The sequence below is a fragment of the Hippopotamus amphibius genome, chromosome 4 (assembly GCF_030028045.1).
Source record: "Hippopotamus amphibius kiboko isolate mHipAmp2 chromosome 4, mHipAmp2.hap2, whole genome shotgun sequence".
Classification (NCBI taxonomy): domain Eukaryota; kingdom Metazoa; phylum Chordata; class Mammalia; order Artiodactyla; family Hippopotamidae; genus Hippopotamus; species Hippopotamus amphibius.
Genome location: NC_080189.1, coordinates 83,772,051 through 83,785,267, shown reverse-complemented (window position 1 = coordinate 83,785,267; position 13,217 = coordinate 83,772,051). Strand labels below are relative to the sequence as shown.

The 13,217-nt window shown below is 42.0% G+C and overlaps 1 protein-coding gene across 1 annotated transcript; it reads right to left on the bottom strand.

Annotated features, from left to right (window-relative positions):
* Positions 1 to 240: 240 nt before the first annotated feature.
* On the bottom strand, positions 241 to 9,603 carry SFRP4 (secreted frizzled related protein 4). Its single transcript, XM_057733151.1, has 6 exons — positions 8,848 to 9,603; positions 7,241 to 7,321; positions 7,076 to 7,141; positions 4,940 to 5,138; positions 1,879 to 1,942; positions 241 to 783 (listed from the first exon to the last, which is right to left on the bottom strand). The coding sequence occupies exons 1-6, from the start codon at positions 9,290 to 9,292 to the stop codon at positions 598 to 600; spliced, it is 1,041 nt and encodes a 346-aa protein (XP_057589134.1). The 5' UTR covers positions 9,293 to 9,603; the 3' UTR covers positions 241 to 597.
* Positions 9,604 to 13,217: the final 3,614 nt, after the last annotated feature.

Sequence of the window (13,217 nt, the reverse complement as noted above, 5' to 3'; positions counted from 1 at the left end):
AAACAAAAAACCCAAAACCAAACTCATTACAAATTTCCATATCCTACTTTTCTAGATTGTTCAAAAATCCCCTTTCATCACAAAAATTCTTCTGCAAACAGTAAACACATAAGATCTTTTAGTGATTCATTCCTCTCCCTTTCCTCCTTAGAAGCATTATATTTTCAATCAGGTTTTTAAAAATAGCTAACATCCTAACAACCAACTGAAATAAAACATATTGTAAAAAAAAATTGGGTGTTTTGTTTGTAATATGGCATCTATTTTACAATGCACATATTAGGTCAAACTGTAAGAATAAAAGCATCTTTCCCCATGTGGAGCTTTCATAGAGTATGCACACGGTTTACTCTCAATGTGATAAGCTTTTTTGACCAGCTTTCCTATACCTTCTGTAGCAAAGGGCATACCTACTACTATGGCTTGTAGTGACTTAAAAAGAAGAATTGAAGTGTATCATTAAGAAAAATGCTGCAAGATGTGTCTATGAAGAGGACTGTAGTTGTTAAGGCAAGGGGTGTGTGGCCTTCTACGGGCTATCTGGGCAATGCCCGGCCTCGCCCTGAGACGAAGTCCCCATTTTGGAAAGCAGTTAGCTCACACTCGTTTCGGGTTTGTTCTCTTTGGAGCACTCCTAGCTTTAATGTTCTTCTTGGGGCTGGCTTGTTTGGGAGCAGGCGGCTTCCCCTTGGGTTTCGGGGGGTTACTGCGACTGGTGCGCCCCGCCGTTTGCTTCTTGTCCGGGACTGTCCTCTGCTGTTCCTGCAGCCTCTCTTCCCACTGCTGGGAGGCAATGTGAACACGTGACTGTCAAATACATCTCACCCCTTTATGCTGTTAAACTAATACCCAAGTTAATGCAGATTTTCACTGTAACATACTCGTCATGACATCCATGATTACAGTATCTACCCTACCCTATGATGCTGAGTATGTATCCTGGACCAGATGCTTTAGAAAGTGCTGTGTATATGGTAATGTCCTGACAGGCATTCATTTCATTGAAATGCCCTTCTAGGTAGACACCATTGTTGTGTTCAGCTCAGATGCAACAGAAGTGTTTGGGTCTGTTTTTTTTAAATGCACTCAGTAGGAGAGGCTGTGTTGAAACTACCTTCTCCATGAAGCAGTATTAATATACACTCTCCCCTTGCCCAAGAATTTTTATTCCTGCAAACTAAGAGAACACAGGCAATCGCCATGTCTTTCCCATGTGAACCCGGGAACAGAAATTCTCCTGCATATATCTAAACATAGTTTCAAGAGAAGGGATGCCTTAAAAATTCCAAACCAATGACCTGATTTCTTTAGTCATGGAATGATTTCACATCTCAGGGGAAAAAATTATTCTAACTCCTCCAACTGAGTTACCAATATTTCTATATGGATTTGGCCACAAAATATTACTTTTTGTATATGATTTATTTTGACAAAAGTCTTAAAATTATTTTAAATAAAGGGAAAGATTCTGCTTTGTACAGTGATTGTGTGAGTTTTAATACTAGGTATTCACACTCCTATATGTACATGTCTGTGTTAACCCCACTGGATATTAATTCTGTTTGAGTACTTGACTGTTTGCTAAAACAATTAAATGTAATACAATAAAGGAAAAAAAAAGGAATTTAATCTGGAAATAACCAGTAGATCTGTACTGAATGCAACCAAATCGCCTTTGAAGCTGAAGAGAAATTTATGATAAAAACTCCAAGTGAGAAAAGCTATTCTTTTTACTAACTATTCAAAAGACATATACTTCTGCCATTGCTGGCTCCAACGATAGCCTGGAGATGAAAGAATGTGAAAAATTCCCAAATTCTATAGAATTTCTTTATATCCACTTAAATCCATATTCATAGTATTGCTAATTATACTTACTACGGATCTTTTACTAAGTTGATCTCTCCATTTTTCAACTAGACAATTTTCAAGAAGCATCATCCTGAAAAACAGTAACATCTTAATAAGCAATGTTGATTATGAAAGTAAAAAGTTCAAAAATACAAAAAATTGTAAAACACAAAATTCTTCAATAACCGTTAACCCCACAATTCCCCATTTATTTTATTGTATTGATATTTCATTTCATCATTCCTTGTACCTATATATATTTTTAGATCACACTGTACATTTAGATCCCACTGTGTATTTCCCTTTATCATTTTCTGATATAATTGAATAATCATGCATTTATTAATTGAATAAGTATGCATTTTCTGATATAACTGAACAATTCAAAAAATATAAATTTCATAACTATATAAATTATAATTATGGATATCCATAACACATTTAACTATTTTTCTATTGAACCTCCTCTTTTGCTTAGCTATTATTATTAGCATTGCATTGACTATCGCTAGTCAATTATTTCCTTAAGATAGATTTCTGAAAATAGAAATCTGGGTTGAAGAATATATATTTTTTCTTGTTTTTCAATGCATAGTGTTAAATTATGATCAAAACGGTTGAACTTCTGTTTAATCCACCAACATTAAGACTAGGTAAAAAATAGAATCTTGTTTTTATTTGGTTTGGAGAATTAAGGGGGTAAATATTTTAATGTTTATTTACTATTTGTACTTCTGGAATTTTGTATAGATTTATGTACATGTATTTCTATGTTGTAGTCAGTTTTATTTTATTTGATTTTTTTATTGGAGTACAATTGCTTTACAATGCTGTGTTAGTTTCTGCTGTACAATGAAGTGAATCAGCTGTACGTATACCCATATCCTCTCCCTCTTGGACCTCCCTCCCCCGCTCCCTCTCACCCATCTAAGTCATCGCAGAGCACCAAGTTGAGCTTCCTGTCCTGTATAACATGTTCCCACTAGCTATCTATTCTATGCATGGCAGTGCATATATGTCAATCCCAATCTCCCAATTTGTCCCACCATCCCCTTGCCCTGTGTCCACATGTCCATTCTCTACGTCTGTGTCGTTATTCCTGCCCTGCAAATATGTTAAACTGTAACATTTTTCTAGATTCCACATATATGTGTTAATATACGATAATTTTTTTCCTCTTTCTGGCTTACTTCACACTGTATGACAGACTCTAGGTCCATCCACATCTCTACAAATGACCCAATTTCATTCCTTTTTATGGCTGAGTGATATTCCATTGTATATATATACCATGTCTTCTTTATCCATTCATCTGTCATTGGACATTTAGGTTGTTTCCATGTCTTGGCTATTGTAAATAGTGCTGCAATGAACACTGGAGTACATGTGTCCTTTTGAATTTATGTGAACTTTCTATAGAGTAAGATTACTATTCTTTTGTCATATCTGTTATATGTATTTTTTTGTCTTTCTCTTTTAGTTTTTGATTTTTGTGTACACAATATTGTCATCAAATATGTGCATTGACATTTTCCCTTGTAATTTCTTACGTTACTTTTATGTTTACAAAATACTTTGCTCTTCAGATAGCATACACTGATATACCAAACTTTATCCTTTTTGATTAAGTTTTAAAAATACCTCTTTAACCCATTTGAAATTCATTTTAGAGTACAAAGTGAAAATACATACTATTTTTCCAGGTAACCCTATTCGCAAGATTTACTAAATAATAGTTTCATTTCTGTTGATTTGCCATATTTCCTTCCTAAGTTCTTGTATGCATTATAATCTGTCACAAGACTTTTTCCTCTGCTTTATCTACATGCCTACTGTTGCACCACATGGTTTGAAAAAGCGTAGCTTTACACCAGTCTTGCTTGTCTCCTAAGGCACATTTTCTCCATTCCTCTTATTTTCAAAATCTCCTTTACATGTCCTTACCAGTTTATTCTTCCAAATGATCATTAGCATTATTTGTGAAGACATAAATCTCAATCATCCATAAACATTTTACTAGGATTTTGATCAGAATTACATTGTCTATAAACTGATGGGAAAATGACATGAAGGCTGTTACTTAACTCATATATAATCTATTCACCTGTGCAAACAGAATTGAATGACTAGTAACCTGACACATCCCCAGAACTGCTTAGTACTGGAGTGGATGCAAGCGCCACACCAGCCCCCAAACATTCCTTCAACATTCATTCACTCAATGTCTTTAGAAAGACGAGGTGTAAGCAGTAAAACAACTTTAAAGCCAAGAACACAAGGACGTATGAGAGGGTACTAAGTACTGATAGACTCCAGAACAAGAAAGTATTCAAGTAAAGACAGTTTCAAAAGGTGTTTTGTTTTTGTTTTTTGGAGGAATAGAGTCCTGAGCTGTATCCAAAAGAAACAGATGAGCCCTATTAATGGCAGAGAATCAAAGGGAAGACTTTTTATATAAAAATGAGTAGTACTGCTGGAGAAATAGATTGCAGCAAGTTATGGGGCTTATTCTGGAATCTGTGCAGAAGTGTTTGATTTTTATACTTTAAGGACTTTTATAAGGATAAATAAAAATAAGCTAAGGAAAGATGTGTGGGAGACACACTCCCAGCTAGAGATATGTATAATAGATGTGTGCGAGTATGCATGTGTGTGTATGTAACACTCCAACAAACAAATGTTGTAAACTCAGTGTAAAGAAAATGTATGGAAGTTTAGTCTCAAATGACCATTTTCCGTTGATTTGTAGGTTATTAAAAAGACCTCAAAAATTCAGTATTTGCCACGCTAAGGTTGATTTGAAAAGGATCGGTTTTACTCAAAGTAATATATTTGTCTATAAGTTTGAAATCAGGTAATGAATTCTGAAATTGATTTTTAAAGAGTACATTCAAATACTCCTATTTCCATTTTTCCTTAACTCTACGAAGAATTGATTGATATTTAGGATATACAATATCCTAACCAAGGCATCCATTAAAACTGATTTTTATAAAAGCTAGTGCTATTTTTTTTTAACCATGACTGCTAAGTGGGATTCATGGTTTTTCTAAGCAGTGTGCAATTTTTTCTGCCCCTCTGTGCCTACCGTGAGCGCCACTCGTAACACATGATGAGAACATCTTGATGGGGCAGGATGTTAGGGCACTGGCAGGAAGAATTCGTAATGAGTGGGACTTGAGTTCGAGGGATGGGCGATGAGGACTTGAAGATCTCTTTCACATCCACCACTGTCGTTACTTCATTACAGCCACTCCTCTGCACGGCTTTTATTTTGGCATGAATGACTGCAATTGAAAAATCGATACAAGTGTTGTTGAAGCTTTGGAGAAAAATATGGATGGTGTATTCCTGCCAACTCCTGAGTCTCTCTTAAAGAATCACTCCTGTAATTATGGTCATGTCCAAGCTGCCCGAATGCAGGCAGAAGAGCCCACACAATCATATGCTGAACGTAAGGCCTCCCATATTGTCAACAATGTCTTATAAGTTCTGAACCATGCTGTGAGATAGAAAAGTAAATTCACAAGCAGGCTTAGTCTGGAATCTGTCTTTGGGTTAGTGACTGCTCCACACTGGGCTACAGATAGGGTTTGAATAGAGAATCCCATAGATCCTTCTCAGCCCTAAAATTCTTTAATTCTATGATTAGGGTTTTTTTTTTGGGGGGGAGGGGGCAAAAACATATCAGGAAATTTAGTTACATAGAATGTCAATACAATTTTATAGAAACAGTACTTGTTTCTACTCTGTTGTGTAATGATTTGAAGAGAGAATCATATATTCTCAGATTCAGAAGCCCTCTGAAAGTTCATGTGGTTCAGTCACCCGTTTGCTGCTTGAACTTGCTCTGTTCCAGAGGAAGTTATTAGTTATAACATTTTTCCCACCAGAAGGAGTCTCTGAAGACAGTGTTCTCAATCCTTCAATTTCCCAAGCTGCCAAAGCAGGGTCCAGGTGGGAAGGGGTAGACTGTTAATACAGATGGCTGGTAATGTCACTGTGTCTGATCATGCTTATAATTTTGACTCTTTTGGTCCCTTGCTATTATTGCCTGCCATGGAGTTATAATCAGCCTAGGATAGATATGTCCTGGATTCCATCCTAGGAAGCTGGTTTATGAAGGCGCTAAGGAATTTAAATAGAAAATGTTTTCATCACCAAAGTGGTTCTGAGGCAATGATGCCCCAGGGAACAGCATGACAGTGAAACTCAGACTGGGCAACTCAGTAACTAAGGCTGGATAGTGTCAGATGAGGGACTTAGTGGATGAGATTAAGATGGTATCTACATAGAACAGGTTGAAAAAACAATAACAAAAAGCTACTAGGAAAGATAGTGTATTTTTTTTTTTTGGTTGAATTACCCACTTTGGTATATGTGTGGTTCTCAAATCTGGCAATCTAAATCAGAGGTTATTTTTTCAGACTTTTACAGTGCCATGATCTTCCTGCTTTTATGTGGGTTGTGTAATACAAAGGTTCTTACAATATAAAATTTCAGTTTGAAATATGGAAAACTAAGTTAGCAAATGAAACAAACAGTTTTCCCCAAACAGTTTCTGCTATTTCAGTAGAAATAATTTAAGAAATGCAAAAACCAAAACAAAACAAAAAACCCCAGAAAATAGCCCAAAAAGCTATTTTAAAGGAACACATTTTTAATGCAATTTACTTTCAAATGATGATAGCAGAATTAAATTTACTGAAAACATTCAAATAGCATGATTGACTTACTCTCTGAAGAAAGTGCTGTCTGGATTTTTCAAATAAGAGAGCATTTAAGCTATGCTAATACTTAACAGCCATAGGGTCTGTGATTAACATATTCCCACAATTTCTTTAAGGTGTTTAATATTCAATGTTATTTATATATAAAAAGATACATGTGCAGATCTTTATTCCTGGGTCTCTGGGCCTCAGGTCAAATCCATGGGTTCTCACCTATCCTTCCTGCAGCAGTGAAATCTTGAGAAAAGTGAGGTGCTGTCCTGGCTGACAGCACTTCTCACCAGGACATACCACTGTTCTCACCTGGGTAATTTACTTTGTTTTTACTTGATTCACCCAGAGGAGCAAGAAGTTTTTACAGGTGTTATTGTGCCATGAAGAACCCAAACAATTAACTAGAAAAATCACCAACTCTCTTCTTCCCTATGTGACTAGCAGACCTGGCTCTGTCATGTGCCAAGTCCCCAAGCCAATGGTTTCAGCAGATGATTTACCGTAACTGTAGTTTTTGTTCAGATACGTTGCCAGGGTCGGCTTCACCTTTTTGCACTTGCAACGGTCTAAAGAAGATAAAAGAGAGACCAAAAGTCGGAAAAAAAAAATTCAGAAATAACTCCAGGGAGAAGAAAGAGAGGGAGCCTTGAGGCTAAAGAACTCACCGGGGCTTAGACGTTTACAGTCAATGTCAAGAGGCCTTTCCTGTACCATCATGTCTGGAGTGATGTCTATCCACTTAACGTCTGAAACACACACAGGGCCACATGGGTGTGGTCAGTGATTTGGTCTGTTCACCCAGCTGGAATAACGAATCATCTGGAGACACTAACACAGCAGCTCTCTCCCTCCCTCTCTCTCTCTCTCTCTCTCTCACACACACACACACACAAACACGCACATCCTGAACGGTAAAAATTGTATGTGATTGTCAATTACTTCTTTCATTAGAGACTCTCTGGGCTTACAAGACTTTTGGCTGAGGCTGCTCATCCAGAACAAACTGAGGTAAAGCCACGTCCATTTAAACCAGCCGATACAAACAGCCAGTACGGATAAACTGTGTCGTTCCCTCCCAAGTCTATTTTAAAATGTTTTCCAAGTTGACAGTTTACACGAGTCAAAATAAGCAGAATATTTCCAAATCCCCACCTCACAGTTTGTAGAAACAGTCCATAGGTACCCAAAGCAAGCATAACCTTGTATCATTTCTTATTTACTTATTTTTTATTTTTAATTAAAAACAATCTTTTTCTCAGTTTTATCTTGCCTTTATTTTACTTTTTTTTGGCAGTGCTACATGGTATGTGGTATCCTAGTTTCCCCACCAGGGATCGAACCCACACCTCCTGGACTGGAAGCACATAGTCTTACCCACCGGACCACCAGCGAAGCCATGACCCTGTATCATTTCTATAATTTAAGCAATAAATATACTTTCTCTAAAACTCTGAATTAGAGAAGAGGTTCGATTTTTCCATTTTTACTTCTTATTCTCCATGTTTTGGGCAATGCTCTGAGGTATAACTTCAGAAACTACACTAAAGCAACACCATAATTTCTTTAAATGTGCAGCAACCTGGGTCAGGGATAAAAGGAGGCAAAAATATTCTTAGGTTTTATTTCAAGAAGTGGATTTAAACCTGCTTCCTCCTCCTAGAAAAGAAGCAAAAAGACCAAAGAGAAAAGAAGGAAGTGGTGGTTGAGCTCAAGTTAATTAAGATGCCACAGAGGTTGGCTCTGGGTCAAAGACCATGAAACAGACATCACAATTTTCCAGAGCAACTAAATTTACAAACTGCCCTCCTGGTGGAGTGACAACTAGTACTGCTTTTTCAGAAAGAGCTTTCAAGAGCTAACACTAAATGGAGACTCCTAGTGGGAATGTTTTAATTATTAAGTGACACATGTACATTGCTTAAAGCCGGCTCAGACCCACCTTAAACCCTATATACTTGTTTACTGCTGCTGCTATGACTATCTTATTACTATAAAGGAAAATGCCCCCAATGGTCCCCTCTCTAAGCAAAATTGCCCACCCCTCTTTATGGGACAAGGTGTTCTTTAGATCTCGAAATTTCTGTAGAGAAAGCAGACTTTTCCAGAAGTCAAGTCACCAGCCCTTCCCACCTCCGCCAACTCTCCTAAGTGGAATGGGGGGCTGCCCGACCACCCGCTGGCAGCTGTAGGTGTGGCCGTCGTTGGGTTCTCAAGTGGCAGCGACAGCCCAGGGTGCCTCCTCACCCCGCCTCGGTCCCTCCCCGGGCCTCACCCTCCGGGAGGTCGGTGACAATGGCCTCGGGCGAGATGCACACGCCCCGGTCGTAGACAGGCAGCTCGCCGCAGGCCAGGCTCTCGGGCCAGCTGTGGTTGTACATCTTCATGAGGGGCTCGCAGTCGTCACGCGCGCGCTGGCACACCGACTTGCACGGCTTGATGGGGTCGTGCAGGAACTCCAGGGTGCAGATGGGCGCGTACATGGCGCAGAGGAAGAAGCGCAGCACGGAGCTGCAGTTCGCGTCCACTAGCTCCTCGTACTGCTCGATGGCCAGGATGGCGTTCTCCTGCGTGCTGTGGTGCAGGTGGTTGGGCATTCGCGTGATGTTCCAGGGCATGTGCCTGCACATGGGGATGCGCACCGCCTCGCAGGGCGCGCCGCGCACTCCCAGCGCCAGGCGCAGCCACAGGCACAGCGCGGTCAGGATGGAGAGGAGCATGGCACTGCCCTCCCGCGCCGCCACCCCGACAGGCAGAATGGGCCCTTCTCTTCCCGCCTCCCTAGTCTCTCTCTCTCCCTCCGCGAAGGAGGAAGTCCTTTAGGGTACAGGGGATGTGCTAGCCCTAAACTCCTGTGGGCAGCAATGCAGGGACGCGGGGGCCGGCCGGGGGTATCCGCCGTCCGGCGCACGTAGCGCGAGCAGCGCCAGCCCTCAACCTCCCGGGCGCGAACCCGACCTGGCCGCTCCAGTCCCCGGCCACGCAGCTCCGAGCGCAGTCAGCCCCGGCCATTGCGGGACCTATTTATCCCGCCACCTCCCCTGACGTGGGCTCGGAACGCTCCCTTGGCAGCTGCAGGCGCGGCGCGGGCTCCCCCTCAGCCACCCCACCCCCAGCCCTCTCTTGCAGAAGTGGTGACATCATCTCCTCCGGGCCGCAGCCCAGGGCTGGAATCCTGCATTCCCCCAAAGTCCCTCCTTTTTAGTCTGGCCAGTCCTTTTACTTTAGACCAGGAAAGAAAGCCTCTGGCAGTCACTTTGGGCACCGGATCCAAGAAGGTGCAAGAGAGGATTTCAAGAGAGGGAAGGACGGTCTTTTGAGTCAAAGCTGAACTTTGCGCCCTGCCCTCTGCCTTATGGGTTTCCCAAATGTTGAGTTGGAGGGAAATGGGAACTTCTGGTGCTCTTTAACTCTGAAACATACTCGCTTTCTCCAGTAGGAGGCATGAGAGGGCGCGGTGAGACTAACGTGTGGGACCCGGAGAGTGCAATTGGAACAGGACGGACACATTATATAAAGAAACCACCCCCTCCCCGCCACCAGTTTTATGGAATTTGTTCTGTTACTGTTGTGGCTAGTAGAGGTTACTTTGGGCTCAAGTTTTTCCAGGATGGCCTTTGATCTGTACCTGCTCCAGGAACAGAACTGCCTGAAGGTGTAATAGCATCTTCCAGTTTTGAGAAATGGCTTCCATCCACCAACATTCTGCCTGCCTTCTCCTAGCTCCCCATTCCTCTCTCCAAAGTGAGTGAAAGCATAAGACAAAAAAGACTTTGGATACCACAATCTGAAAGATATTTTTTCCTTCTTCATGCCAAGCAATTTCCAACCCAGCAGTCTAACATCTTGATTTTTGATTTGCTTGGAAACCATTATTTAAATGAAGTAAGAAGCTGTGTACCATGGCGAGCAATGATGTATGTTTTGTTTTTCCTTTTATCTTAGTTTTATTAGGAAGAGGTAGTAGCATCCACTTCTGGCTTAGCTATCCACAGAAAAGGGAGGCTTTATTGTTCTGAGTGTACATCAATTTTCAGGCAGTAAGATTTCTGGTATATGATATTTTCTTAGGGCATTAGAATATACAAATATATTATCTGAAATGGTAATCTTTAAAAACATGGTTTAATTGGAAATCTCAACTTAAGGCAGACATTTTTTTCTCTCCAAAGCTTAGATCCACAAAATGAGTTTAATTTTGACCCTAATCAGGACTGAGGACTGAAATAGCCCAAGAAAGGAAAAGCACAACTAACATTTACAGAGCATGTACAATGGGCTTGGTGTAGTGCTAAGTGTTTAAAATGCATGATCTTTTTTTGGGGGGGTGGGGTTAGGACATGAATCAAACACAGTAGGTTGAAAGGTAGGCTAAAAGACAAATACTTTTCAGGATTCACCCAAGGAATCCAATCTATTTATGGGAAGCCCAGGGTGACCAAATACAGGCAGGCCAATCTAAAGCGGTATTTCAGCTTTCCGTAGAACAGATCTCAAGCCTCAAAAATGCCAATGCAGGCTAGTGAAATGTCAAGTGACGGGGACAGCCCAGATGAGATCTCAAGCCATTTACAGCTTGAAATCTAAACCCCTGGCTTAGTGAAAAAGATTTTCAGCCCATGTTCCTACTGGGAAGAAGATACAGTTTTGAGAAAGAGCTGGACTTCCTGCCCTTTTCCTAGGAGTTAGTTGAGAAGGGCAAACTTGGCGAGGGCTCAGATTTCTGCAGACAGTTTGAAACTGCTGCACTAGTTTAGCAATTCAAGTACCAAATCACGACATTTCAGGTGCTTCCCTGATGTTCTCAGATGGCATGTCCTTTAAAAAAGGGTGAGGAGAAGTTAGGAACCCTTCTCCATAAAGCTCCTTGCTATCCCATTAGGTCTGTTGGTAGTCTGGCCTTAGTGTTTCTAGAAGAGGGTGGTAATGTTGAGGGATTCATCTGGACAGTCTGGCAACCAGCCTCCCTCTTCTTGCCCGGCTTTAGCACTCAATCCATTACTCCATAGTGACACTGATTTCCCAAAAGCTCATGTACTGGGGAAGCTCCCCTGGTCAGTGGCTTCTTTCAGTCTCCTCCAGGGCCTGCTTCTCTGCCCGTCCTTTCAATGTCTAGAATTCTCTAGGGCTCCATCCTCAGCCCTCTTCTCACTCTCTGCACTCCCCGCTGCTCTAGGTTGTCTCGACCTCGGCACTATTGGCAGCAGGGTGGGTAGGAGGTGGGGGCTATCCTGTGCATTGTGGGAAGTTTAGTCGTATCTCTGGTCTCCTTCCGCTAGATGCCAGGGGCAGCTTACCCCCTACCCCACTGTGATAATCAAAAATATCTCCAGATATTGCCAACCGTCCCCTGGGGGATAAAATCACCCTGGGTGGAAAACCACTGTTCTGCTCTCCTCTCCAGCATCAGTGACCACCTAGATGTCAGTGGCTTCCAAATCCAGACCCCTAGGCCTGCTGGTCTCTGGGTATTTCCAACTGTCCCCTGGGTATTTCCACCTGTAGATCCCACAGTCATCTCAAAATCAGCCAGTCCTAAACTGAATGTATTTTCTCTCACTGAGGACTGAACTCCCAGTGTCCCAAACTAGAGACCTCTTCCACTGAATCTAAAACCTTCTCTCTCGTTCCCCACACTTCCACCCTCTGCATGTCTACACCCATGGCCTTAGCTCAGACAGTAGCTCCAGTCTGGACTGTGACAGCATCTTCCTCCCTCTTGCTGCCCTCTGCCTTGCCCTGCCGTTCTCCACACTGACCTGAGGGAGCTTCCTAAGGCATATCCCTGATGATACTCTCCCTAGCTGTACATTTATGGATGGCTCCAGCAACCTCACTATTAATAACAAGTCCTTAAAATGGTTTTCCAGGCCTTGAGCGATCTGGCTCCGGGCCACCCTCTGCCTCATACTTGAACCCCAACATCACACATTTTCTCTTGTCCCCACATCTGTCCGTCATTCAGGAATGCGCCCTCCCACTTTCACCTGCCTCATGCTTCCTCATCCTTGAAAGGCAGATGGAGTGAAAAGACTCTATAAACTTGGAAAGCAAGGGTTTGTTTTTTGTTTTTAAACTGTTGCTTCCCCCACCCCCCTTAATTCCATACAATAGATCCTAACATTACACAAACATAAACGGAATTAACTTTGTTCTTGACGTTCCTAAACTCCCAGACACACAAACCTCTAGGCCTGTGGTATTGTCAGGTGATGGGTAAGGGGGGACGTCTTACTGCAAATGTGGCCTCCAGGCATGTCCCTGAGTCCTCAGCCCAAGGGCAAGGGCATATTTTCTAGTCCCCCAGGCTCTATACTGGGAGTAAGGGCTGCCAAACAGCCCTGATGAATGACTGGTGTCATTTCTCCAGGAAGGGACCCTTCCTTCCATTAGTAACTTGGAGTTAGCAGGTGGTAGTTTTGACAAAGGGACGGTATGTGGGGCTTAGCAAGTGCAGTGGCCCTGCTTTCCCGACCTTGACCTTGAGCTCGTCCCCAAGTGTTGGTTACCTGTTGAATACTCAAGTTAGCAGGGAAACATTCTCCTTCTCTTCGCTCCCCTCCCACCCCCAGCCCCACCTTTAAAACGCGGATGCCCTTCAGGATGCTAGTGGCACCACTGCCACTGCATTTCCTGTTGGCAGCA

What these genes read in the sequence shown, in the direction of transcription:
- SFRP4 (XM_057733151.1), bottom strand. Translation starts at nt 9,292, where the DNA reads ATGCTCCTCTCCATCCTGACCGCGCTGTGCCTGTGGCTGCGCCTGGCG. An exon ending in CTGTAAACGTCTAAGCCCCG is followed by an intron (nt 7,142 to 7,240) that starts GTGAGTTCTTTA and finishes TATCTTCTTTAG; the next exon opens with ACCGTTGCAAGTGCAAAAAG. An exon ending in TGTTACGAGTGGCGCTCACG is followed by an intron (nt 1,943 to 4,939) that starts GTAGGCACAGAG and finishes ACTGTTTTTCAG; the next exon opens with GATGATGCTTCTTGAAAATT.